Below are 27,415 nucleotides of genomic sequence, written 5' to 3'. Positions count from 1 at the left end.
AAATGCTAATTCTCTGATTAATTAAAACAACCAGTTAAGAAGAATTTTAATCCAAAATATGAGAATGTCAATGTTTATATCAAGCTGGTGTAACAGACAGGGTGAGATGTCTGGTTGCTGCCCCCTGGGGGCAGCAACCGAAACAAAAGTAAAATGCCAACATTAAATATCTTCTGCACCGATTTTAGAGTTAGAGAGCTGAACGTCTCAGCCTGAAACAGCAGAAATTATGATTTCTGCAGCAATCTCTCCTGACATTCCTCACGCCTCTCCAGGCAGGAAGATCGCCTCTTATCTGTGAATCAACTGATGGAAATACGTGAAAAAACTTTTTTTTCTCCCTCGTTTTCCCTTCAGCAGAACTTTTATTTGGATGATCAGCAAGTTTTGAGGAAACGCCTGTTTTTTACACGAACCCGCAGACAGTCTGAAGCGGAAAGACCCGAGTCATCCAACTTTCATCACACAGAGGTTTTCCAGTAAGTAAAACTTTAACTTGTTACATCCGAGGGGACACTTGAGGTTTAGCTTGACTTTATTTGCGCAACACGCCAAATAGCTCATATTTGCAGATGTTTTTGTTTTACTGCTGGTATTTCTTTTCTGTTTGGTAATAATCTCACGGTCTTAAAATGTGAAAGAGGCTGGAATGAGCTCTGCAGTTGTTGACTTCAAATCTCGGCTGTTTCTGGTGGAGTTTGCGTGTTTTCTCCCTTCATGCGTGTCACCGTGACATCCTTCCACATTCCTCTGTGTCACCGTGTGCGCAGCTTTCTGCAGTGGCGGCTCTCGGATAAATGAGGGCCAACAGGGGGCCCCACATTCTGCGCCCCCCCCACCCCACCCCTAGTTAGTGTGTTGGTGTCGTTTTGAATTTAACACCCCAGAAACAAATACAAAAATCTACAATGGAGTGTTTGTTAGTTATTTATTACAAGAATAATAGCATAATAAAAATGTAAATTTACAAGAAAAAATATACTTGTAATGACAAAAACTTCAGTAAATAGAAAATACAATTAATCAACCAATCAAGTTTACCTGTATATCACATTTTGGCGACAAAGCAGTTAAGTTGCTCTGTTAAAAAGCTATACAAACAACATATGGTCACCAATTGAGAAACCAGTAACAAATATTAAATTTTGCCGACTGCCATCATCAAAATCATCAACAAACATCAAATATGTCGGTCAGTGTTACATTTAATATGGTTGAAAAGCAAATCTAAACAACACTACAAGTGACGTCACACTTCAAGAAGCTTTGTAGCTGACAGCCATCTTGGTAGGTACCATAACTCACTGTCATGGCAGTTGCTAACATGTTATTTTTGCTCAGTCTCTCTTTCTAAATACATTAAATAGAATAGAATAAATAACCCCGAACAGACTACAGATCAATGGTTCCCATTAGGTAGCTGATGGCAGATAACAGTTGTAACACGGTTGACATTAATTTTAACAGTTTAAAAAAGAAAACATAGCAAAATTAAACATGAAACTCTGCATACAATTAAATGTGTCTGAAATGTACTGTACTAAAAAATATAATACTGCTCAAGTGAAAACAGACGCAGTTTCAAACGGCAACAGAAAACAGGGGGAGGAGCTGTCGGTTGCTACGGTAACCACCAACTGCCAAAAGCAGCGTAACGGAGCCTATACAGCAATAAAAGTCAGGAGAAAATAACAGCAAAAATCAATTTGAAGAGTAAATAAACCCAATTTGGACAGACTTCACATCTATAATAACGTTTTTAAATAAAACCCTGTTACAGATGGTTGGGTCTCCACATAAGGAGCTAATAAAGTTGCTTTATTTAAAGTCAGAGTAAGCGGAGCTGCTTCGCTGTGCTGGAGGAGAAGACCAAAGTTCAACAGCCTGCAGACAGTCACAGAGTACCGAGTAGAGAAATTAAAGGGTAGTGGCTAATTCCCCTTCTGCATTGTGTAAGAGCACTTCCAGTCAGCAAGTGCTGCAGTTTAGACCCCAAAATAAACTGCTGCACGCCTCAAAGCAGAAGTAAAGCCTTCACATTTTCTCTCATTAACACTTAATTGATATGCTTATGACACTTATGCAAAAGAAAGTAAAATAATCTACATTTGGAAGAAAACAGAGTATGTCAGAAAGGCATCAGTCCAAGTGGTGGCAATACACCAACCCAACAGCAGGTGGCAGTGTGATTCCCTCACCACATGAATGCAGTTTGAGTTTATCCAGCCCAAAAGGTTTTTTTTACCAACAGTTATAATGTTAGAGACTGTTAGTACTTGTCTGTGATCATTTGGATGCCTTGCTGGACCTCTTGTTTTCTAACTTCTTGCTTTCTCCTGACTTCTTGCAACACAACATGAGCCAACGTTCAACGGAGAAATGTCACCATCGAGTCTGCTCATTTTTAACCGACTGCACGTCATTAGCCGCAGTAGTGCTTTCAGATTACACCACAAAGCCATGGTCAGAGCAGCCTCTATCAAAAATGCACATCACTGGAGAACTAGCCTGTGCATGAGAACTGGACGCTGTCTTCATCTCTGTCTTAAATACTCCGAGGCGGTTGTGTTGGATGTCCTTTTCAGTTTCCCTCTCATTCTGATACACCTTCACACGTTCTGTTCGTTGAGTCAACATAATATTTATATTATGAATCTATATTTCTTGTTTCTAGAATTGAGGATTCCATCCCTCCGTTTCAGGCAGAAAGAAATTACAATTTTGAAAAAAGTATTCTCTGGTTTTGTATTCTGTGCAGTTGGACGCATGCTTGCTTTCACTTTTTACTACTCTGCTGACTTGTTGCGATGTGTAACCATAGCAACGGGGTGGTTTACAACAGGGAGGAGGTGACTAACGTCGAGCAAAAGCTGAAATAATGCCACCACTGGAGCCACAAAATCCCAGAGGAGCTGAAAAGGAAGAGTCATCTCTTCCATCCATCACAACGGGCAACATGAGATCGTTAGCTAACAAGATGGATGAACTCCAAGCCCTGACAAGAACTCAGCAAGAATATAGAGAATTCAGTGTAACTTGCTTCACTGAGACAGAATCGCATCCCCTACTCCAGCATCCCTCTGTAAGTTATTTACCAACAGAGCTCAGCAGTATTATTTTGGCAGCTGTTTACATCCCACCCTCAGATAATGCACGTGATGTCGTCTGTTGCTAAGCTACAGACACAGCATCTCAATGCATTTGTGGTGATATCTGGTGATTTTGATCATAACCCACTCTCTGCTACACTGCCAACGTTTCATCAGTTTGTGAGCTGATTTACCAGAGAGTTTGATTTATGAAAATATCAAGGATTCATAGATCTCCAAAGCAAGATCTCCTCAGGGAAAATCTCTGCTCAGAAAGTAAACACCTTGTTCAGAGGCAATCTGCAACAAAAAGAACTGTGAGAAAGAGTTCACAGGAAGCTGAAGGAGCCCTGCAGTTTTGTTGTGAGGCCACGGACTGGATCGCTCTTTGCCAGCCACACAGAGAGCACATTAATGCCTCCCTAATAAACCCTGGATCATCAGTGAGCTAAACAAGGAACTGTTAAACGAGAAAGAAAGAGTGAGACAGAGAGGAGTAAACAGGAGGTGCTCAAAGTCAAGAAAGGAGAAGTACGGGAAGAAGCTGCAGGATAAACTACAGAGAACCGGACGGTCAGGGATGAAGGAGATCTTCGAGCAAACGAGCTGTAAACATTCTTCACTAAGTTCAGTTCAGGAACGAGCTCATCATCCTCCTCTTCCTCTCCCAGCCAAACAGACATCTTACCCTCCTGCGACCCTCAGCTTTCCTGTCAAACCTCAGACGTTTTTATCTTCTGCCTCAGGAGATGCTGCTGCTCCCTTTGCCCTGAAGTCCTGAAGGACCTTGTAAATGATCATTTGTTAGATTACTCTGCATTTGAGTTCTTTCTTTACACCATAACTGAATTAATTTATCACACATTTTCATCTACAGTAACTTCCGGATGCTAAAATATATTCAGTCATTGATGCAAATAAGTGGTAGAGGTATCAAAGACGCACTTCTTTGGAAATTCACAACTAAACCAGGAAACTACACAGCTCAAGTTATGCAGCTGAAATATCAACTTTCTTCTTACTCCACCCCTTTTAAATAGATTTTAATCATTGTATTTGATCTTCTATAAACCAGACATTTGTGGGTTTGGGTGCATTTTGTCACATAGAAAGCAAAACTCAAAAACAACCAAATCAACACCCATAGTGCTCCTCTTTGGTGTATAGACATTAGTTTCTGCATCGGAAATATCACCACCGAGAGAACAAATTATGACTATAACAGTGCTGACGCTGAAAGAGGCCTTCAGGCCTAAATGGATGCAGCTGAGTCTGAATGTGGTCCTATGTGCAATGAATTTAAAATTAAATCAAAGAACGTGTTTATTAAAAGGCTAATGCTTTGTGTTGCACCTAGCATTTAGGATTATGATAACATTTTTATTTAGCAGTCAAAATCTCACCCAAGTCCTTTTTTAAATCTTTCCATCTGCATTAACCGTCTGTGCAGCTGAGACACATTTGTACCATTCTTGACTTGCAGGCTGAGTAGCTGCCAGCCAGACTCTAGCTGTTAAAGTCACTCTGGTTAGCTTTTAGCCTAAATTTGATTAGCTGTTAGCTTGACTTTGATTAGCTGCTAGTCTAATTCAGATTAACAGTTTGGCTACAATTAGAAGTTAGCCTGAATGTGATTAGCTGTTAGCTTGACCCTTATTTACTGTAAACTTCACTCTGATTAGCTGCTAGCCTGACTTTTATTATCAGTTAACCTGACATAATCTGACTGATTAGCTGTTAGCTTGATTCTGATTTACTGTAAACTTCACTCTGGTTAATGTTTCTCTTAGGATGTGCCTGAAGAGTCTTTTAAAATATACTTTTGTCAAATACAGTGGTATTGCTATCAGTTGAAATACAAATAAATGTTTAATCTTAACTGATTTTAAAAAAAAATCACATTACTCCATATGTACACACATGGAGCAACATGGGATTTAGTGTTTTCCAAGGATAATCAAACTACTGTTCCCAACCAAGCTACAGTTGCCAAGTTTACTTTTAGTAATGTACTGATTGCTACGAGCTACTCCAAGTTTCGAAACAAAACCTTACAAAAACTGTTAAACCATAACTTAAAGGGTAAAAAGCAGAAGTGCACTGAGAAGTGCTCCTGTGAGAAAGTGGTGACCCAGTCCAGTCCCTGTGGAGCTCCCATTCAGCAACTTATAGACAAATCAAATACTGAATTCATTCCTTAGCATGTCAATCAGCTCCTGAGAAACCCTGCTGTAAATTTTAAAAGCAGTCAGGTAATGACCGAACGTAAATATGCCAAATTGAAAAAGGCAGCAAAGATGCTTAAACCATAACGGCTTGGTGAATCAAAAACATGCAAACATTACATGCAAACCAGAAACCTGAGCTACTCATCAGTTCTTCAGCAGAAACTTTGCATTCTTGCAAATACACGACTCAAGTAACACCTTCAGTGATGCATCAGCACTCAGGTTGATAAACACATTTCTGTGGTTGAATATTTTCTGACATCAGCATTATTGTAGCGTTGCTTGTCTCCAGTAGTAGAAGAACAACACATTGCCTTAATTCTGTTTTCACCAGTTCAGAACTGGAACGTGTTTGGTGGGAAAGCAACCCATTCGTTTTCTGCACATGTCCATGCAATCAGTTTTTAAACAAACCCTGGACTTTTGCACAGAAAGGGTCTAGAGTATATGAAGTAAACGTTTGAGCAACTTCATAAAAGAGAACAAAACCCTGAGATCAGTATCAACAGGAAGTGGAATTAGTGTGAAGCATATTCTTAAAAATACTTTGAGTTTCTTCTTACACCCATCGTGGTTCAGCTCGAACAGTAGTTTCTTCTTAAATGTCTTTAACTCTTCTGTGACGATTTTGTTCCTCTTGAGGTTTTTAGACTTCCTATTGCTTTACTTAAATACACCCCCTGCGAGTGTCAGTAGCTGCATCACTCTGCAGCAGGTGCTGCAGCACGCACAGCTCACCGGTGAGGCATTTTAATTTAATTTTTACCTGCATGATGCGACTCTTTCTTCCCCACTTGTATATGAACGAACAAAACCCTGCTTAATCTTTATTTGCAGTATTTAGTATGCATATTTTTCCTCTTTCTTATTTGTGTTCGTAGAAAGTATTTTGTAATATTTTTATCTGTTATTATTTTCTGACTTCTTGTCAGGCACTCTTGCAGACAGCTAAAAATGTTTTCTACTGTGTATATGGCAATAAAAGGTTGAACTTGAACACTTATGTGAAAACAAAACGGGATGACAGCTAAATATTTGTCTTGGTGTCGTTAATAGGCCTTAAATTTTAAAAATGCATCCTGGAAATGAACAGACAAAACATGAAAAACAGGAAAAAATTAAAAATAAAGCTAATTATCATGTCAGTTTTACATCATTTGTTCGAATAGAGCGGGTGGAAAATACAAACTCTGATGATTTCCTGCCCTTCAGACTCATTTATGAGGATAATCTCTAATTATTTCAGTTAACTGTAGTCCGGACATACATTTTTGTGTTTTTATCTGGTTTACGCTATAATAATAGCAACATAATTTGCAGTCTGATCTGTTTAACGTATTTTTTTTTGTAAATAACTTCTTGATATTTCAATGTGTGTTAACAGGAAGTCTTTGAGATAAAATGCGATACTGTTATATAAACTACATTTCTTACTTTGTGGTGTGCCTGATATAAAGCCTTGTTATGTTGTGAATAATTATTCAGAGGTTGTGGGTGAAGTGAGAGATGAACATGTGAACAGGTAGGGAACCAGCAGCGAATGAATTCTCCTCTCAGCTGCAGAGGATGTGCAGCCAGAGTAAAGATAAAACATGCAGGAGAGGAATGCATGATGCATTTTATCCTGGCAGACATCTGCTGTCTGGTTTATCGCAGCTGGTTATTCTCACCTTTTAAGGAAGCACCTTCAGGGAAGCTATAGAAAAATATCCAAACATTTAAAATACAAAAAACAACAACTTGAGTTGAATAAAAAACCACGTCAGTAAGAAAAAAAAAGTGTTACTTTTCTTCCTCTACCCAACCACTTTTGTCTGTCAAATATAATCGTAAATAAACTGAGGCTTGTGGTTTCGACCCCACAGAATGTGAGCAGCCTGCAAGGCATTGTTCGTTTCTACAGAAAATAAGCCTCCTCCAAAAGCTGAGACTAAAAAAATAAAAACTAAATGTTGTGGTTTGTAGAGATACTGATAAACCACAGGCGTCGAGTTTTAACTGAGCGAACATCACAGCTTATGTTTTATCTTCACAGCGATTGGATCAGCCCTCTTCCTCACTCGGCCCAACCCAGATAAGCTCCTGATACCACAAATTAATTCATTTTTACTCTGTAAGTATCACAAAATTAATGAGCTTACAAAGAACAAAAACAACATTCAGTACATTTTTTTCATTTGTGGGACATTTATAGCAACAAACATTATTATTTTTATTATCATTTCTTAATTCTGACCCAAAGTTGTCCATTATTCATCGGGTTATTTTGGCAGATGCTATTTCCTGTCCATGTTTTATTTATACACAGTTGGGATCAGGCCAACAGAGCCGCTTGTGAAACACCAAGCTGAAGGTTAAAGATAACGTCTCTGAGGTCATTCCTGTGGTTTCTATGCCTTAACCACATCTGTGCCTCACTTTGTTTTAGTAACTGAAGCTATGGAATATATTTGGTAGCATTTATTTGAAGGGGTGTGCATAAGACTGACATAATACTGTCATAAATATGAAATAACACCAGTAATGAACATGAAGGAGTCTTTATGATCGGTTATGACAACTGGTAAATAATGACACTTTTAATGCAAAGTTGACTCTTTTAATGGACTTTTAATGGAAGTTTTAGTACAACTTTGCTTTAAAAAGTCATTATTTATCGAGTCACACATCATGAGACCAGTCACAAACATTCATAAAGACTGCTTCATGTTCTTAACATGTGTTATGTCATGTTTATTACAGTGTTATTTCAGTTCCCTGTGGGATTAATAAAGTATTTTTGAATTTCAATTTGTCATGTGAGTCTTATGCATGCCCCTTTAATAAATAAAGAGTTACCACATATCTTTGTTATACATGTGAGTTTTTTCCTGTCATTTTTACCAGCAAAGCAGGATTTTATGTTTCTGATCAGGTTTTGTAACTAACGGCCTTCTTACTGGTCACTGATGTTTTAAATTAAAACTAAAAACACTTCCAACACTTTTAAAGCACATTAAAATCAACTTAGAAGGAAAGTGACAGCAGAAGCATGAAGTGAGAAAAAAACACCCATTTCTTTTACACCTCTGGGTGTCACTTCAGTTATGAGGAAAATAATTAATCAAACAGCAACTTTGAGGTTGTTGAAGCAAGTAACTAGTTACATTTACTCAATTACATTTATTTGAGTAAGCTTTTGGGGGGAAAAAGTAATTTCAGGAGTATTTTTACTACACTATACTGTTTACTTTTACTTGAGTAATTTTATTATGAAGTATTTCTACTCTTACTTGAATAAAATTTCTGGATTTTCTTCCCACTGAATGAAAATCAAACATGTTTCAACCAAAACTCCACCAGAAACAGACACAGACCTGCAGTTTTTATTAAAGTTTCACATGTTTTAAATTTCAAGAAAATGATCTGGAAACATTTCATTTAGCTGATTTTGTTATTTTTGATTACTTATATGAATTCTTGTAATTTTGATCTTTAAAACACCAAAATTTCCACTTAACTTTATATTTTGGTCCATCTGATGATGTAATTTTTTAAATATTAAATGATTGATAATTTGATCAGTTACTCAGTACTTGAGTAAACTTTTTACCAAATACTTGAGTAATTTCTTGGACGGCTACTTTTTACTCTTACTTCTGTAAAAATATGTTGAAGTAGTACTACTTTTACTGGTGTACTTTTTTTTTTTGGATACTCTGTCCACGTCTGACTGTTCTTATTTCTAAATTAACTCAATAGTAGATACAGTCATAGCAAAAAAAGAAAGTACACCCTCTTTCAGTTTTAGAGTTTAGTTTAGCTTCAGGGTGTAGCTATACAGCAATGCATTCTGGGTACAAAAACATGTGACCTTGGTGATACAGAACTTTTACGTTTTTTATTGTTATTATTAATATGTGTAGAGTTTTTCAAATCAATTAATACTAAAACCATTCAAATTATACCTGCTCTTAAAAGACTACAACCCTCTAGCATTAATTTAATTTTGACGTTATTATTTACATGTTTTGAAATACCACTAGATATTCTATTTACGTTTATATCTTGTTCGCTGCTGTCCAAGTGTGAAAGTGCACCGCAGCAGCTGAAAATGTAACAAATGTTGGAATTTTGGTCCCCAATCCAACAGAGTCTACCGGACCATCAGGTGTAAAAACACCCTGAGCTCGGCAGAAGACAATGGATGTATTTTTACCACAACTGTAAATCTAAAACTTGTATGGACTGTATTCAAAAGTAATGCAAGTTTTTGTTTTTGTCACATAATCTATTGCTTAAACTATGTGATCACTTCTCATGATTAATTACTTGTGTTTTTATTTTAGAGTTCTTGGAAATTCCAAGCAATCTCTTCCTTCCAAGATGGACGTGACCTGCCTTTCTCCCAACAACTCTTCTATGCAAACCCAAACATGTTTCGCACAAAACCTGACCTCAATGAACATTTTTAACGCCTCTTTCATTGGAATCGTGTCTGTCATCGGCATATTGGAGAACCTTCTCATCCTGGCAATCGTGGGCTTCCGTGTGAATCGCTCCATCATCAGCATCTGGATACTGAACTTGGCAGCGTCGGACCTCCTGGCCACATTTACCTTGCCCTTCTACACTCTCTACCATGCCAGCGGAACCAGCTGGATCCTGGGTTCGACCTTCTGCAGCATTTATTCCTCCGTCTTCTTCTTCAACATGTTTGTCAGCGCCTTCCTGCTGGCTGCCATTTCTCTGGATCGCTGCCTGGTGGTGGTGCGACCCGTCTGGGCTCAGAACTACCGAAGCATACAGCTGGTGGGGAAGGTTTGTTGTGTGCTTTGGGCCTTAGCTGTACTCCTCACTATCCCTTTCTTTATGTTCCGTGACGTCATTCCCCTTGGAAAAGGCAAGTGTCTGTGCTACTACGATTATACCAGCTATCTCCCAAGTGAACCCTTTGACCTTACATCTCTATGTAGGCAGCGCAAAGTGGGTTTGGCTTTTATGAAGCTCTTTTTTGCCTTCCTGATTCCTCTCACAGTCATCATTCTCAGCTACGTCGCTGTGAATTCCAGCTTAGCACAAAGAGGTTGTCGCAGACCTTTCCGATTTGTTCGACTCGTGATAGCCGTGGTGGTGACCTTTGTCCTCTGCTGGGCTCCGTACCACCTTTTCATTATCATAGAAGTGATGGCTCCCAAAGGCAGTTCTGCGCAGAAAGTGGCAACCAAAGTCCTTCCGATATCAGCAACGATTGGCTTCCTCAACAGTGTCCTCAACCCCATCCTGTACGTCTTCAGCTGCCCTGACTTGTGTCGTAAAATCAAACATTCCCTTGGAGCGGTCATGGAGAGCGTCCTTGCCGAGGATCTGGCCGAGTTGGCACGGCGTCGCAGCACCGTTCGCAGCTCCATCAGCAACTCTGAATATTCCATGAAGAAGAAATACTCAGTTTCTACGTCAAGTCCGAAAGACGGCGATTCAGGACAGGCGGAAAGTCTCAGCACCTCGGCTGAGATCTGAAATGTGAATTTTTAAAGATGAAAAGAAGAAACCACTCAAACTAGGCAACATACTGCACCAGTGTTTTCCAATTTTTGTGTTTTCGTTGTTTTCTCAACATCTGTTTCAGAAAACAACGATCTATGACGGACTTGTCATCTTTCAGTCGTTAAAGTTTCTTTCAACAAGCCAGACTTTCTTGGAATCTCTTAGATCTTAAACCAGCAAGATCTTTCTTTAGACTGGCTGCTTTTTCACCCATCTTTAGCTCAGTTTCTTGTAATTTTCCTCAGAAATGTTGACTGTAATGCCTCTTAACTATGAATCAAGGCACTGAAACTCAAGGATCAGCCCTGTCGTTTCAACAAATGAAACGACTTCAAAATGAACCAACAGGTATTCTACGTTTTATGATTCTAAGGGAGAGTTCAGACACCCTGCAGAGAAAAATTATTTTGGACGCTTGTGTCTGTATTTCGTTCTGTAAGTCTCGACCAAGATCTCGTGACCATTGATGAGGACGTAGATTAACCTGTAAACTTCACAACGCCACACCAATCCACCTATTCGTCTTCTGCTCTGTTCCCTTATACTGATTCTTGTATAATGATTTGTAATATGTTAGTGACAAAAAAAAACAAACAAAAAAACAATACAAAAATAATTTTTTGAATGACTAATACTGCTTGTGATATTTTAAACATTTTAATCGTTATAGATGAGTGGAGTTTCTTACTTTTGTACTTTTTATTGTTAAAAGAAAAAAAAATATTTTTGATACTTAATGGTTCCTCCAATCTTGTACAGGATGTACTTACATCTTTCATTATTATTGTACTGAAGAGAAACAAGTATCATGCCATTTCCTCATTTTGTTTTGAATGTTTATTATTCATGGTTTGCTGAGTCAAAACGACCATGTGGTTTTTTTTTAGTGTAGGTGTCTCGTTATAGATCTTATCATTGATTGCAGGTGCTTATGCAATTGATTTATTTTCCAGGAAGTTTCTCTCAAATGCATTGACTTTTTGTAATGCATGACTCAGAATCTGCTTATAAATCTGCATCATTTTGTATTCATGTATGTTTTTTACCATTAAAAAGAAAATGTAAAAATATATGCTGTAAAAAAAATTAAAAAAAGAGGAAAACAGCAATGTGTTTCAATTAGAGATTATTAATTTTCTACATTAGTTTTATAGAAACAACCTTCATGCTGATGTTTTTCACTGTGGGAGGAAATCAGAGTACATGGAGAAAACAGACATTTCTGCGGTATTGTTGCTGCAAGGCGACACAACAAATAACAGCACAAGATTTCTGTTTTTAAGTACAACTGGAAACCAAAACATTTTAACTTTAAAATAAATTGGGTAATGCAGCAGCAGAACAATATCAGCAAGTTCACCTCTTATGCCAGCAAAATATCCTGAAAGTTTTTGAGTGGTCTAGTCAAAGTTTTAACGTGGTGCCTTAAAACTGCACTATTTAACGTTTATTATATATATATATATATATATATATATATATATATATATATATATATATATATATATATATATAAAAATTCCCTTCTCACCCTCCGCGGGTGGTCTCTTTCATCCTCTGAGCTCAGGTCCTCTACCAGAGGCCTGGGAGCTTGAGGGTTCTGCGCAGTATCTTGGCTGTGCCTAGAACTGCACATTTCTGGACTGAGATTTCTGATGTTGTTCCTGGGATCTGTTTGAGCCACTGCTCCAGTTTGGGGGTGACTGCCCCGAGGGCCCCGATGACCACAGGCACCACTGTGGTCTTCACCTTCCAGGCCTTCTCCAGTTCCTCTCTGAGGCCCTGGTATTTCTCCAGTTTCTCATGCTCCTTTTTCCTGATGTTGTGGTCACTTGGTATTGCTACATCCACCACAACGGCTTTCCTCTGTTCTTTGTCCACCACCACAGTGTCCGGTTGGTTCGCCATTACCATCTTGTCTGTCTGGATCTGGAAGTCCCACAGGATCTTAGCTCGGTCATTCTCCACCACCTTTGGGGGTGTCCCCCATTTTGACCTCGGAGCTTCCAGTCCATATTCTGCACAGATGTTCCTGTACACTATGCCCGCCACTTGGTTATGTCGTTCCATGTACGGTTTCCCTGCCAGCATCTTGCACCCTGCTGTTATGTGCTGGACTGTCTCAGAGGCCTCCTTGCACAACCTACACCTTGGGTCTTGTCTGGTGTGGTAGATCTGAGCTTCTATTGCTCTGGTGTTTAGGGCCTGTTCCTGGGCGGCCAGGATGAACAGATATATATATATATATATATATATATATATATATATATATATATATATATATATATATATATATATATATATATATATATATATATATATATATATATATGAAAGTTTCATACGGTAGCTTTAAAAAAAATCCTCCAATCAAGTCAAAAGCAGATCTGCAGTCTAAATAAATGTGTTGGAGGTACAAATCGAAACAAAATCCTTCCACAAGCCTTTTGTACTTTACAGGAGCATATTCATGTTTTCATTGGGAAACTGGAACAGCAGCAGTTTTCCACTAGATGGCGCCGTTGCTCTGATATTACACCTGTTCAGTCCAGTTTAGATTGTCACAAAGTTATGTCTGTTTTCATTCTCCCTATGTTTGTCCAGGTGACATCTGGTGCTCATGCTCATGTTTTTATGGCCTTTTTGTCCTCTTCTCAGGCAGGGTAGCGACCTCTGCAGCTCTAGCCGAGCGTCAGAGCAGAGAAAAATGTAAAACAGGGGATCCAGCAAAGTGTTGAGGCTGGTCAGGCCGTAGCACAGGCGGTAGACGTAGAAAATGGACTGCTCAAATGGACACGGCTCGTCGGTCCCCAACAGGGACACAAACCTGTATCCGCCTACCAGGTGGTAGGGTCCAAAGACTACAATAAAGTTGAACGTTATCACGACCAGGATGCCAACGATTTTGTAGCGCTCGTGGTTGGAGAGAGACGGAGACCGGCGTAGTGTCACCCCGATGTGAGCTGAGGTGTAGCTGGGGGGGAAGGAGAGGTTCAGATCAGGCATGAACCTGTTTGTTTAAATGCATAACGCATATAGCTATGACAGTGTAGATAAAAAAAATTGTTTTTATTTTTCAGAAAATAAAAACCTGAAACCTCTTTTCAGGTTTTCTTGAAAAGAGGTTTTCTTGAACCTCTTTTCAAGAAAACCTCTTTCTTGAAAATAGGTTTTTCTTTTCAAGAAAGAAAAACCTCTGAGTTGGAAGTTTCTGAATTTCTTAAGTCAAAAAATTTTAACTTTTAGAAATTTTCTGAGTTTGAAAAGTTGATGACTATCACCTTATCAAACTCAGAATTTTTCAGAATTTTTGGTTTTGGAATTTTTTTATTTTTTTATTATTCTAGAATGTTTCTGAGTTTCTTCTAGCAAATTTGAGACTCACAAATGTCCAAATCTTTTCCTAGAAATTTTCTGAGAGTAATCAAACAATTTCAGATTTTTTTTCTAGCAAATTTTCAACTTTTCAAATCCAGAAATGTTCTTGTTTTTTCTAGAAAATGTTAATCTAGCCTACGCTACGCTAGTCCATGGAAAAACCTTATAAGCTTGTATTAAAGCAGAAAGTACGGCGGCCACCGTAAAAAAGGCTTACAGTATCAATTATGCCGCATGAACTGATTAGTAGATTATTGCGAGGGAACGCAAAAGAAAAATAAATTCCCCATGTCCCCTGGAGGGCTCCGTAGTCTAAACACAGTAGAAATGTGTTAAAAATAAAGTAGAAGAAATTTTCTGGGTTGTTTGCCGAGATTGAGTAGCGGTTAGCATAACCGAGCAGTTAGCTTTTAGCTCTATTGTCCCTCATTGCTTAACAGTTAGATTGTCTCTTCATAGCTCTGTGTATGATTGTTTAGTAATTAGTTTAAAACGAAGTTTATGTTAGTTATTAAACTTTAAGCAGGTGTTAGCTTGTTTCTGCATAGCTTGAATAGCTGTTAGCTTGTCGTCCCTGAGCTAGCTGCGCGACAACAGAGTAGCGGTTAGCTTGACTGTGTCGATTTTGGCTTAGTTTGAATAGCAGTATGCTTGACTCTGAATAGCCATTAGCTTGGCTGCAAGAAGATTAGACAATAGTGTACTTGTGGAGGAACGCAGCTTTTAATTTCCTATTTTTATGTGGCTGCTGAAGGACATCTAACTGCCAGATGTGGCCTACAAGCCATAAAATTACTTTACAAAGTGAGTGCGACTGTCTGCTGCAGGTAAGATGGCTGATCATAACTATTGCACACGGTCCCAGGTTGAAAAAACAAACTTAATCATCAAATTAGGACTGGGCAATAAATCTAACAAATAATCACATATTTGGTTTGAAAAGATTTAATCTTTTTGGGTTTGGGTTTGATGTCACCACACCTCTGGCTATCAATTCGCTGACAAGTGTGTTTTAAAGTTTTTATTTATTTAAAACTCATAATTCAACTCACTATGATGGAATATTAGGGCCAGTAATTACTTTTAATTACAAGAATAAAGTCATAATATATAAAACAAAATCTGCCAGTGGAACTAGCACTTTTTATCAATATTAAACAATTATTGACTTAAGTTCTTACATCTTGCTGAAAAGTTATTTATTGGTTTAGGCTTATTGAAGTGCACTGAGATATTTGCTATGACGGAGGATTAGGACCATACAAAAAAAAGAATAAGATAATAAAATTAAAAGAATAAAATTGTGTGGTGATAATCTTATGAGAATAAAATCATAGTAGCATGACTTTATACTCATATGAAGTCATACTTTACAGTAGAACTTTATACTACTATAAAATCATACTTTATGACCTTACAGAGAATAAAGTCATTAAAGTGATAGTAGTGGCAGCTTGAAGTGACCCAGTTCAATTTTTTTTGCCATAATGTGACCTGAGTCCGATCTTTTCACTACAGTCTGAACATGTCAGATTTTTTTCAAACGCGGCCCAGGCCACTTGGATATCCGATACGTCTCCGATCTTTTCAAATGTGAAATGAATCTGTTCGTCCGATCTGAACGACAGTGATACTCAACAAACGTCACTATCCTGTAGGGCTGAAACGATTCCTCGAATGATTCGAGTACCTCGATTACTAAAATTCCTCGAGGAAAATTTACCTGCCTCGAAGCTTCGTTAATTTATGTTTTATTAGTTAGCGCACCGTGTTCCGGCCGGGACTTCATTTGCGTTGCGCGGAGCTCTCACTTCCGCCTCTGAGTTGTTGACAAAAGCTAAGTCTCAGCGGCATAAAGTCCAATCTTCAAGATTGGCCCGTGGGGATTTTATTGATTGATGATAATGCCCGACTTTTTATCGTTTTTGGGGAACCAATAAGCATCCTTAAAATGACTGGGGAATGCCTGGAGTACGGCAGCATTTCTCCTCCGGGGCTGCTGGTTGAAAGCGAACGGCGGGAAGAGCGCTGAGGTGAGCGGATAGCCTGAACAGGGCGGGCGGCTGAGTAGCTGATGCTTACCGTGTAAATGTAGCTTTACCGACGAACCGCACAATAAATTTCATATCCCGGTCTGAAGAAACGGGTGGCGGAGCGCATCGTACATGGCTGGTAGATGAGTTTCTGAGTGTGACCAGTGAAGGTGTCGTAAATATCCCGTATTGCTTCCCCCCGTGTTCGTCCCCCGGTCTAACGGTTCGTCAGTCCGCTGGTCTATTTCCTCCCCTCCACCCCATCTTACGTTCGTTCATTCGCCCTCTCCTCCCACTCCAGGCGGCATTTCCCGTATTTTCAAACCCAAAGCGTGACAGGTTAGGTGGCAAGGTGAGTTTAATTAATCTATTAAACTCACTGAAGATGAATACATAAACTAAAAGCTGGATTGTAGAAATTTTTTGTAAGCATATTTGTGAGCCTGCCTCTTTGTTATTAAATTCAATATAATTTCAGATTTTTCTATAACTTTTCTTCTGGTTAACTTAGAAAGTGAGCTATTATTGTTACAGGTTAGTTTTCTAAACTACAAAAAAGCAACTGTTAGGGATGCTCAAATATGAAAAATTGGACTGATATTGATATCTGATAGTAACACCGGTATTATGCCAGATTTACCAATATTTCATTTTAGAATTTTTTTTAAAATCCGATTACTCGATTAATCGTAAGAATAATCGATAGATTACTCGATTACTAAAATATTCGTTTACAACAGCCCTACTATCCTGCGTCCTGATGCTCAAGTGGGAAGAAAAACAACACACATGGCGGGCTGTAAGGGGGATTAAGTTTCTGTGCTGCTCCGGTTGAACAACAGGTTCAAAAGTAAGCTAAAATCCACCGTTAGGCCTCCATGTTTACTTCTGGAAAAACTGAGCCCTTCTTCTGTTTTTATGGCGGTTTGTGAAACACTGAGCACGCTCTATATGATGTTATTGTGCCCTCTGTTGCGCATGCGGGACACTTTCAGGTCTTTTGCAGTTCACAGTGGAGATCACATACAAGCTGCATATATTTGTAAGTGTGAACGACCACGGCAAATTGGGATTGGGTCACTTCAGGCTGCAGTGTGAACGTAGAAAACTCACTGTTACCATAACTCGAAGTACCAACTTACCCCAGAATGGTACATGGCAGCAGAAAGCCCAGAAGCACAGTGATGATCTTAAAGTGAGCGTATCTGGGGCTGACCGGGTACTTCTCCAGACACAGCCGCCGCTCAGAGTCAAACACAGACGGCAGCAACCCGCTCAGGCAGAACAGGAAGGTGAAGATCCACACGGCCACTCCCAGCACCGCCGCCACCTTCACCGTCCGCACCCTGCGGCTGCTCAGCGGGTACACGATGGCCAGGCAGCGGTCCATGGCGATCAGACACAGGAACATGACGCTGGCGTAGACGTTGACGTAAAACACGTATCCGACCAGCTCGCAGGTGAGCCGGCCGTAGGGCCAGCGGTGGGCGCCCTGCAGGTAGAGGATCCACAGGGGCAAGGTGAGCAGCTGGAGGAGGTCCGACAGCAGCAGGTTGAGGATGTAAACGAGCTGGCAGCCCCCGCCACCCGAGCGACCGAGGTGGTACAAGCCCCAGAGAGACAGCAGGTTGCTGGGCAGGCCCAAGGAGAAGATGACACCGTAGACACAGGTCAGAGCAAAGACGTCCGTGTCCAGAGGGAGGCTGCAGGTGTCATTGGACATGTCTCTGCTGGTTAAGGTCCGGACATGGGACGCTGGAGACGACGACGCACTCACTCACTCACTCACGGCAGAAGGCTGATTAATACATTCATGTTGAAATGTTCATAAATCCACCCAGCAGAGGAAAAAAAAACCATCTTCAAAAAGCCTCCTGGATCCATCCATGAACATAAAAAACCTGCAAAGAGGACAGAGTGAACACTACACTGCAAAAACACAACATATTATCATTCTTTTGGCTGGTTTCTGGTGTAAATACACTTAAACTAGGACAAAAACTTACAGGTTTTTGTATATTTCCGTAAGAAATAGGAGCTTTTCAGTCAATTGTTTCATATTATTGACTCATATAAGCAGATTTATACACTTTTTGTCAAACTATCTACAAAAACAAAATCTTACCTGTATTTTTCTGGTTTCTAGTATGAATACACTTAAAATAAGACAACATTAACTAAAAGGTAATGTTTATGTCAAAAATATTTTATTAATGAAAAAGTACCAACTCCACTGGCAGATTTCTACACTTATAACCAGCATTTGTCAAACTATTTATACTGCAGAAACACAAATCTTACAAAGTATTTTTTTGTGTTTAGTGCAAACATCTTAGTACACTTGAAATAAAACAAAATTAACTTAGATGTACCTTTTCAGCATGATATATAAGTTTATTTTCAGCCGATAATTGTTTAATATTGCTGAAAAATTGCTAGTACTAGTACTTTTTTAATCAATATTGAACAATTACGGACCTAAAACCAGATCCTACATCTTACTGAAAAGTTACTTGTAAATTGATTTTGTCCTATTTTAAGTGTAAAAAGATTTTTGCACTAGAAACTAGACTGCTGTGTTTTTGCAGTGCAGACAGTTTGACACAACCGGGTCATAAGTGTATAAATCTGCCAGTGGAATTAGTACTTTTTTCATCAATATTCAAGCATTATTTGTATATTAGTTTCATCTCATTTTAAGTGTATTTACGCTGGAAACTAGACAAAAAAATTGTAAAAATTGTATTTTTTGCAGTGTAGATAGTTTGATACTTGCAGGTGCATGAAAATAAATAAATATCAATAGTTTCCACTCACCTCCCACAGCTCTGTGTCAGAGTCTGAGTCCTGCACTCTGCAGATGGGTGACCTGAGCCGGAGAAAGGCTGGGAACACGGTGTCTCGCCGGGGCCTTGTCTATTCTGTGATCGCTTCCTCCACAGGAAGCTCACTTCTTCAGATTTAAAGGCAACATCCTGAGGCAGGAGAACGCCTTTCTGCCACAGAACAAAAACATACGCTCGCTCTATTTTTCTCTGCCACCCTGTAGTCACAATCACCAAAGGTGGACCACTGAGACATCCTGACCTCACTGCAAAAGCACAAAATCTTACCAAGCATTTTTGGCGTAGCTTCTAGTACAAATATCTTTGTATGCTTGAAATAAGACAAAAATAAAAAATAAGTTCTGTTTTATAGTCTCTTGTTGCTTTAAATCCAAATGTGCTGCTCCTGACCACGCCCCCAAGCTCAGTGATTACACTTGCACGTGAATGTATCTGCGGGAGTGGAAACTCAGATGCACAGTTATACAACCGTACATCTTTGAAAAGCACAAGTGGAGCCTCCTGCGCAACCAACAAGAATGCAGCAAGTGGTTTCTGGATGATAAGTCAACAACAAAACACTTGCCTTTTCCAGCAGCCATTGTACAGTAAAACTAGGTGACCAAATATGTTGGAGCTCAGCTGGGGTTGCTAGGTAACTGCACGGTGCCTGTTGATTGTGACAGGCACCGTTACAATCAACCCGCTTTTGAAACGGCTCATTTTCCAGACATCAAAACACATTAACTTATTGTCAATAAACCGCTGGGTGTTTCTTTGTAGCGCCAGTGCTGCTTTTAGAAGCAACTGAGACTCAAATAGAAAGACAAAATATGCAAAATGTGAATTGTGTGTGATAAGGTCCCAATTTTTTTTAACTTAAAACAAGCTCTAATTTCTTGCTGAAAAGTTACTTAAAAGATAATTTTATTTAATTCTAAATGTGAAGATATTTTAGTGCAAATATCTTCACATATAGTGAAGATAGTTTGTATTTGCAATAGAAACTATTGCAAATAGTTTCTATTCGCAATAGAAACTAGATAAAAATTCTTTGTAAGATTTTGTGTTTGCAGTGATACTTCATAAAATTACTCAAGTAAAAGTAAAAAGAACTAAATAAAATAAAAAAAAAAAATTCCTAAAACCTATTCCGGTAAATGTAAGTTGTTACTACCCAACTCTGAACGATGAAACATAGACAAATGAAAGCTGTGGTGTGTTTGTGTAGAAGTCAAACCTCAGAAATAGATTAAAGTTCAGCTGCTTCAGATCAAAGTAGTAATTATTAATTTTTTTAACCCAAAAACAGAGCTTTATAGATATTGGGTGAGCTAAATTTCTGTCCTGAGTATTTTTTCTCACCAAAAGGAGGAAAAACCTCCCAGACAATTGAAATTGTTTGAGTGGAGAATGGATTTATTGAGACAATAAGTGTGCGGCTGTATTTTTGACCACGCAGTTTCAAAGGGAGCAGGGCCATTCAGATTGCTTCCTTCTAAATGTCACAGATCTCTGATTTATTGAACAACCCCAGTTGGTACCCAGGGAGCTGAAAGTCCTGTGAGACTTTTCGACCCGTCTCCAGCTCACTCTGTTCCCCGGTGCGAACCTCGCTCCGCCTGCAGTCGGACATAAACACGATTAAACAGGAAGAAACCTGAATGTGACCTCTTCCTCGAGTCCAACCCGGCGCGGCGACAGCGAGACAAACCGTTTCTAGTAGTTTATTTAAATATGGGAGGTACTTCTGCCAAAATTGATTTTGTTTAAAATCTTCTGTTATCTTCAGAATGAATGAATCATTAACATGTTTTATCTTCGTTCTTGGACTTCCGATTAGACTTTTAAATAACTCTTTTATTGTATTTACTCCACTTTTATTGTATTTTTTCAACAGTTGCTGCCACGCTGTACTTATATTTATAATTAATTCATATAGATAGCGTCTAAGTCTGTCTGTCCCTTCATAAACTGTACGAACTTGAGCATTGTAAACAAATTCATCATTAATTATCTTCTCCTGACCTGATCTGACTTTAAAATTAGATGCGTTCATGTCTAAAAGCTGTGCAAACTGAGATCAGAAAGCTGAGTTTTGCCCGAATTAGGAGCAAACAGTCTGATTTCCTGGAATATTAGGGACAACAATGGATCTCAATAACTTGTTTATAATTGGCCATGTCCAGTTTTTAAACACCAGAAAGACTAATCATTGCACGGGAAGATATAACACACAAAGGTTTCCTGTTATTCTCAGGATTTATTTAAAACAACCAAAGATAATTTCATTTTACCTGAGAAAGTAAGAAGATTCAACAGAAGGAACGATTAATAATTACATTTATTGATAATCAAACTTACCACACAATTATTAAGTAAGTAAATAAAAAAAAACCCAAGCACAATAAGATTTACAATTTATTCTCTATATTTACACTTAAGAAGTAAATAGCTCAATAATGAGCAAATGGACATTCAAAACACAATTTAATTAAATGTACTGATCCATCAGGAACCTAATGAGATGTTACCGCTTAATGTTGAGCTCAAAGCTTTCATCTAAATCTAAGCATGGTAAAGACAAAATCAGGACTCGCCTTAATAGATTTCTCCAGATGTGTGGGTGTCATAGTTGCATCTCTTGTCTGAATTTAAAAAATCTCTGGACTAGCCGCTGTTTTAGTAAAAAAAAAGTCATGTCATTGATGCTTTGGTGGTTCTTTAATTTGGATTCAAAATCAGGTTGGATGTGAAAGGAACAGTGGTTGGCACACTGCTGCTAACACGCTAATAGTGGAGTTAGTTTTTTGTTTAGCCCTTTTTTGCTGATAGCACTCTTGGCATACCCTAAATTATTTTTTCCAAATAACTTTGCTGTTTTGCAAACTTTCATTTGATTTAAGTTTGACACCTGTGCTGAAGTTTTGATTGTCGATTGCTAAGAATTCTCCAAGTAGCTAGAAATGTATATTTGTGCTCTTATTTTGAAATAGTTGAAGACTGTTGAGGCAGCAGTTCCATTTCCTGTCCTCATGTTCTCCACCTGTGATGAAGTGCAAATGGGTAAAATCAGGAGCAGTTAGTCTGATCCATGAGTGAAAGATCTCTTCTATTAACAAAACTGACCCTGTTGAAGATAATATACTAGGTTTCAACACGTTGTTTCGTAAATATAAGGTGGATATTATTAGATATGTTTGAATTTAGCGGTTTAGCATTAGCTTCTTCTATGTACTATGTTGACATTGTACTTTAGCATTAGCAGTACTATTAATGCTTTAGGATTAGCGTAACTAACTTTTTAGTTAATTATGATAGTGGACATACATCTGGAATAAATGGAGAACATGTATCTTTTAGAGATTAAAAAAGTAGACAAAATGTGATGTAGCATGGTGCTAAAAACATCATCCCAAGCAGAAGGAAAAGGCTGTATTAAAAGCTTAAGTAATATTAGCCAGGGACTGGTTAGCTTGTGGTGATAAACCAATCAGAAGCAAACTTGGTCTGATATAAGACAAAAACTACATTTTACATCCAATAAAATAGATTCTATTGTTATTCCTGAACCACATTTTCAAAACTATCAACAGTTTCTCCATCTAGAGACAATGTGTCATAACAGTGTCGACTTCCACATTCAGTACTTGAAACACATAATCGTTCACAACACAACAGTCCAATACACAACAGGTTCACATTCAAGGTTTACTAAACATGAAATACTTCACAACTTGCTGAATAAAAATATTAACTTGGAAAAAATGGTGGAAATATGTTTGGATATCGCAGTGCAGGGAAATGTTTGTCTCTCCCAATTCCCATGAGGGAGTGTCTTTGACTAATTACTCTGGTTTGATCTTCTTGCTGGACCTCTTGCAGCAGAGTAACCTACAGACAAAGATGAAACCCCAGATGGAGGTTCCAATTATGGCCAATACAAAGACTGCTACATCCAGGCAGAAGTAGGAATACCAAGGCAGGCCGAAACCTGCGGACTGCAGGTGGGAGGCTCCTTTATTCCTGATGACGTACTCTATCCAGAAGATGGCTGTGTCCATTGGAGACATTGGTCGGTCACGGTGTAGCCGAGAGAGACGTTGGCTGTTTTCACGGTAAGACGGATTCTCCAGGATGTCCTTTAGAGCCTCCAGGAAATTGTCTTTGGTCAGTGATCGGACCTCCACCACCCTAGCTGCTCCACGAACTTTCAGTCGGAGTAAGTTGTCAAACTGATCAAATAGGAGGGGCAAACCCAGAACAGGAACACCATGGTAGATGGCCTCATACATGCCATTGGTTCCTCCATGGGCTATAAAGACTTTGGTGTTAGGATGTCCCAGGAGATCATTCTGGGGAAGCCATTTCACCAACTTGGTGTTTTTTCCCAAAGTTGAAGGTTTTTCACCGTCAAAACGCCAAATCACTTTCTGAGGGAGCTCAGCAAAAGCAGCAGCAATGTCTTCTGTGATCCCATGAGGCAGAGCTGACACCACTGTTCCCAGTGACATGACCACCACCCCGTGTTCCCCAGAGCTCTGCATGAAAGCCTCCAACTCATCAGGCAGAGGTTGAGCCTCCTTGCACTGGAACCCCCCTATGTAAACCATATTGGGCATGGTGGGTCTGGGGAACTCAAAGATAAAATCTCCCCTACAAAGCCAGATATCAGCTGTGAGCTCCAAAGAAACCAAGTCAGTTCCAGGAGGGAAGTATTTCTGGAAGAGATCTGTGTAGGTTGGGTTAATGACAACGTACAACTCATAAAGATTGTAGAGATAATGCAACATATTCTTTGTCCTTTCTAGGAAATCCATCTGATCCTGAAGTTCACTTCCTGATACAGGGGCATAGGAGACAGGAGATGGAGCTATGGATTGATGACTCTCTCCATTGTTAATCCAGCGGACATTAAAGACCATTGGCAGCTTGAGGTAACCACCGAGAATAACCCCCATTGGAAATGCAGGGTCTGTCAACATGAGGTCAAACTTGGTATCCTTTAACTTCTTCATTAGCACTTCGTCCTCTAAAATTATGTTAGACAATCGTGCCAAACTATTATGATTGTGTTTTAACAGCCGTGTAAGCAAATTGTGTTGACAAAATGAGCGTATAAAAGTAGGATGGCCACGGCAATCCATGACTTTCAGGAGCATGTTCACGAAAAAATTCTTGTCTATCTCATCGGAGAGTGTTGGAATATGAATGGAGGTATAAATGGAAGAGTTGTTGGTGATGAACCAGCTTTTTGTGGAGTGCAAAACGGTGATTTCATGACCCCTGGAGTGAAGCTCTTCCAGGATAACCTTCATGTTGATCCAGTGGCTGCCATCAACAGGCAACACCAGGATCTTACTGCCTTTACAGTAAGAGGATCTGAGCAACAGGAAACAGAGGACTGCCAGGAATACAGAGACCGCCTTGGACATTTTCTGCAAAAGAAGAACCAGAAGGTTTTTTTATGCCAAACAGATGAAATTTCAAAATAGGAGATGACTTATCAAGTTTCTTTCCTTCAGATGGAAAAGGTAAGAACAATCATTTAACCCTCCCATGGTCTTAGCATGACGCCCAGGAGGAGTGCGGCTGATGTCACCGTCAGACAGTGGTTAAGTGTCGTCCCATCAGACAATCAGTTCCCGAAACGACACAAAAGAAAACCCTTATAAAAGTGTATGCGGGGTCAGTGCAACCTTGATGGACTGCACACATAAAGAAAAGCTCATGGGTCCAGTGAACCATGTCTCCTAAGACCGCAGGAGGGTTAAAAGCCAACTATTTTATCTAAGACTGCAGAGTGCACTAAGCCTTTTATGTTTTAAAATTCAAGAGTTTCCACTCTATTTTCTTCCCTCTTCTAAAAGAATGTACTTTGAATCAACGAAGGCAAGGTATTTGTCAAGCTTTCTCTCTTTTTCTGACAAGTTTAACAATGGCTTTTATACTTAATTATATTTGGTTTCATCAGACCAAAGGATATGACTCCAAAGCTTAAGGTGTCTGCCCCATTTTGCAACTTGAAAAATGTCTGGCTTTTTATCTTGCTTTCAGAGTAATAGCCTCTATTATACTAAATTTTGATGACATATCAATTATGCATTTATCAACATGTAAAAAATGGCAGAATAAAACATATCTAATTCACTTAGATCAACTCGGAAAGCAGTTAGAAAATGAACAATATGGAGCTGTCTTTTTCATAATAATGTAAACTGAAAAATCAAACCTGAATCTTGATGAATCCAGCTCCAGATGCCTTGAGCTGTTCGTCGTCAGGAAGCAGGACTGCATTTGACGCTCACCTCATGTTTCAGTCAGCGAGTCTGAGCTTGTGGGACAAAGTCTAATATGTATACTAAAGGTAAGTTACAAAGATTTATTGCTCGTCATGAAAGGCTGTTTGGTTTAATTATGTAACATATCTGTATCTGTTTCGTCAATAGCTTGGCTACGGAAGGTGTGGTTAGATTTCCTTTTTTCCCACACTATCTCTAAAAGTTTCATTTTACCTAACAAAATTAAAGTGAGTTTACTTTTTTCCGTGGTATGTCTGCTTTGTAAGAACAAAATGTTTGATCCAGTCAGCAGTCAGAGAATGACAAAGACAATAAGTAGAGAAACTGCAAAGATGGATTTATTGTGACAGAGGCAAAAAAAATTCAGGCTGCTTTTCAGCAAGTAGGTCTTGTGTTTAAATCTCAGCCATCAACATCCATCCATTTTCTGTACACCCTTGTCCCTATTGGGGTCAGGAGGGGTGCTGGTGCCTATCTCCAGCGAACATTTCGGGCAAGAGGCAAGGTCACCCTGGACAGGTTGCCAGTCCATCGCAGCAGCCATGAACATATCTTTCTTTGTTTCTCTGTATGATTGTAGACAATTGTGCAAGAGACTCATATTAAACAGTATTTAACTTTCCATTGCCTCGGGACTATACAAAATAAAATCAGTTGAATTGTACAATCATTGTCAGTTGGGAAAACCACAGGCCAATCATGTATTACTGCGAAGTAAAAACGTGCAACAGTAGAACCTTTTTCAGGAGGAAGTGCAATGAACACAGATCCCGAGAGTACAAGACAGTTTTCCTAGGCCTTGCTACTTTTACAAGATCTTTATACCCTTTTTTTGCAACTCAGATTACATAAACATTTTTGAACCTGTATTTCCCTGAGCAAAGGAGCAATTTTCCAAGTCTCATTGAAGGGCAAGAAACTCCTAAACAATTATACTCAGAGTTATGTGGGTGAAAGAATTGCCACTCTCGAAAAAGGATTAAAGCCAACATCTTTGATAAGTTGTGTACAGAAAATGTCATACAAGTTGCAGAGAGAAGTGATCAACTATACAGAGAAATAACTTGATAAAAGTAACCCCCCTTACTCTAAAATGTAAAATATCCCCAGAAGTGTGATGTTTTTCCAAAAGCTTTTTCCAATCGTCTTTCCTTGTCAGTCTTCCTTCATAAACAGTAATAGTACCATCTTCTAATGTATTAATGCTGTATTTTACTGAGAAACAGGTCTGTTGCAAAATCACTTTTGTTTTCCAGAAATAACATTTTAATGTAGGTCAGGAGATAGTTAACAATTGTATGGTTTTAACATTGTATATGATGCAGAAATTTTGGTATATTGCACTGCTTGTTGTTTTGGGTTCAGCTACAGGCAGAACACTGTAGCAAAATTTAATATTTATAAAAACGGAAGTAATTTTTTAACTAATTAAGTGACAAACCATGCCAAGTTTCATGCATGTACCTTTTTCTGTCTTTGAGCTGTGACGATGTAAAAATATGCCTCATTTTGTAGACGTTGGAAAAACAGGCGGGCGTGAGAAAATGAGATTTGCAAGTTTGGAACAAACACGTTTCATGGCAAAACTATAATAGGTATGAACAAAACGAATACGTCGTGAGTGTCAGGAAGCTTTGAACTCAAATTGGTACAAACATTTTGTTTCTACGTTGCATAGTTTAGGAGATACGACGTTACAAAAACATGTCTGAATGTATTCTCCTAGAGAAACAGGAAAACAACACTAATGAACAATAAGGACTTATTCTCTTCATGATAATAAGGTAAACAGAAAAAACCTGAATCTTGATGAGTCCAGTTCCAGATGTTTGCCATGAGCTGCCGGTTGTCAGGCAGCAGGATTGTATTTGACACTTGCTTCACGTTTCAACCAGCAAGTCTGAGCTTGAGGGACAAAGTCCAATATGTGTACAAAAGGTAAACTACAAAGATTTTATTACATGTGCTGACATGGTGTTTCTTCTAATTACATCTGTAAGTGTTTAGTGACATTTTCACTCTCTGTTCTCATAT

General features: G+C 38.9%; 2 protein-coding genes and 1 pseudogene across 5 annotated transcripts; 1 reads left to right on the top strand and 2 right to left on the bottom strand.

Annotated features, from left to right (window-relative positions):
• The first annotated feature begins 172 nt into the window (after positions 1-172).
• LOC106931027 (prostaglandin D2 receptor 2-like) lies at positions 173-11,952 on the top strand. 3 transcript variants are annotated; one of them, XM_015008936.2, is made up of 3 exons: positions 173-479; positions 7,353-7,430; positions 9,646-11,952. In XM_015008936.2, the coding sequence occupies exon 3, from the start codon at positions 9,683-9,685 to the stop codon at positions 10,814-10,816; it is 1,134 nt and encodes a 377-aa protein (XP_014864422.2). In that variant the 5' UTR covers positions 173-479; positions 7,353-7,430; positions 9,646-9,682; the 3' UTR covers positions 10,817-11,952. The 3 variants fall into 3 exon arrangements, with proteins under 3 accessions (XP_014864422.2, XP_014864423.2, XP_087872000.1); XM_088015874.1 differs by lacking the exon at positions 173-479 and adding an exon at positions 5,573-6,057; XM_015008937.2 differs by lacking the exon at positions 7,353-7,430.
• Positions 11,953-13,194: 1,242 nt separating this feature from the next.
• Positions 13,195-19,243, bottom strand: LOC106931016 (G protein-coupled receptor 4). The gene is made up of 3 exons (XM_015008922.2): positions 19,072-19,243; positions 17,397-18,155; positions 13,195-13,817 (listed from the first exon to the last, which is right to left on the bottom strand). Exons 2-3 carry the CDS (start codon positions 17,975-17,977, stop codon positions 13,397-13,399), a joined length of 1,002 nt encoding a protein of 333 aa, XP_014864408.1. The 5' UTR covers positions 17,978-18,155; positions 19,072-19,243; the 3' UTR covers positions 13,195-13,396.
• A 2,162-nt stretch (positions 19,244-21,405) lies between these two features.
• On the bottom strand, positions 21,406-25,479 carry LOC106931024 (UDP-glucuronosyltransferase 2B15 pseudogene; annotated as a pseudogene). The gene is made up of 2 exons (XR_015766160.1): positions 25,312-25,479; positions 21,406-24,517 (listed from the first exon to the last, which is right to left on the bottom strand). The product of XR_015766160.1 is annotated as a UDP-glucuronosyltransferase 2B15 pseudogene (transcript).
• Positions 25,480-27,415: the final 1,936 nt, after the last annotated feature.

Source organism: Poecilia mexicana, unplaced genomic scaffold (assembly GCF_051168715.1).
Source record: "Poecilia mexicana isolate PSO_F unplaced genomic scaffold, ASM5116871v1 scaffold_18, whole genome shotgun sequence".
NCBI classification, from domain to species: Eukaryota; Metazoa; Chordata; class Actinopteri; order Cyprinodontiformes; family Poeciliidae; genus Poecilia; species Poecilia mexicana.
The sequence above is the reverse complement of the archived record's forward strand: the minus strand, read 5'-3'. Positions and strand labels throughout refer to the sequence as shown.

Excerpts from the sequence above, each read along its gene's own strand:
- LOC106931027 (XM_015008937.2), top strand. The coding sequence starts at position 310 with ATGGAAATACGTGAAAAAACTTTTTTTTCTCCCTCGTTTTCCCTTCAG. Across the intron at positions 480-9,645 it reads CATCACACAGAGGTTTTCCA|AGTTCTTGGAAATTCCAAGC; the intron begins GTAAGTAAAACT and ends TTTTTATTTTAG.
- LOC106931016 (XM_015008922.2), bottom strand. The coding sequence starts at position 17,977 with ATGTCCAATGACACCTGCAGCCTCCCTCTGGACACGGACGTCTTTGCT. Across the intron at positions 13,818-17,396 it reads CTGCCATGTACCATTCTGGG|CTACACCTCAGCTCACATCG; the intron begins GTAAGTTGGTAC and ends CTTCCCCCCCAG.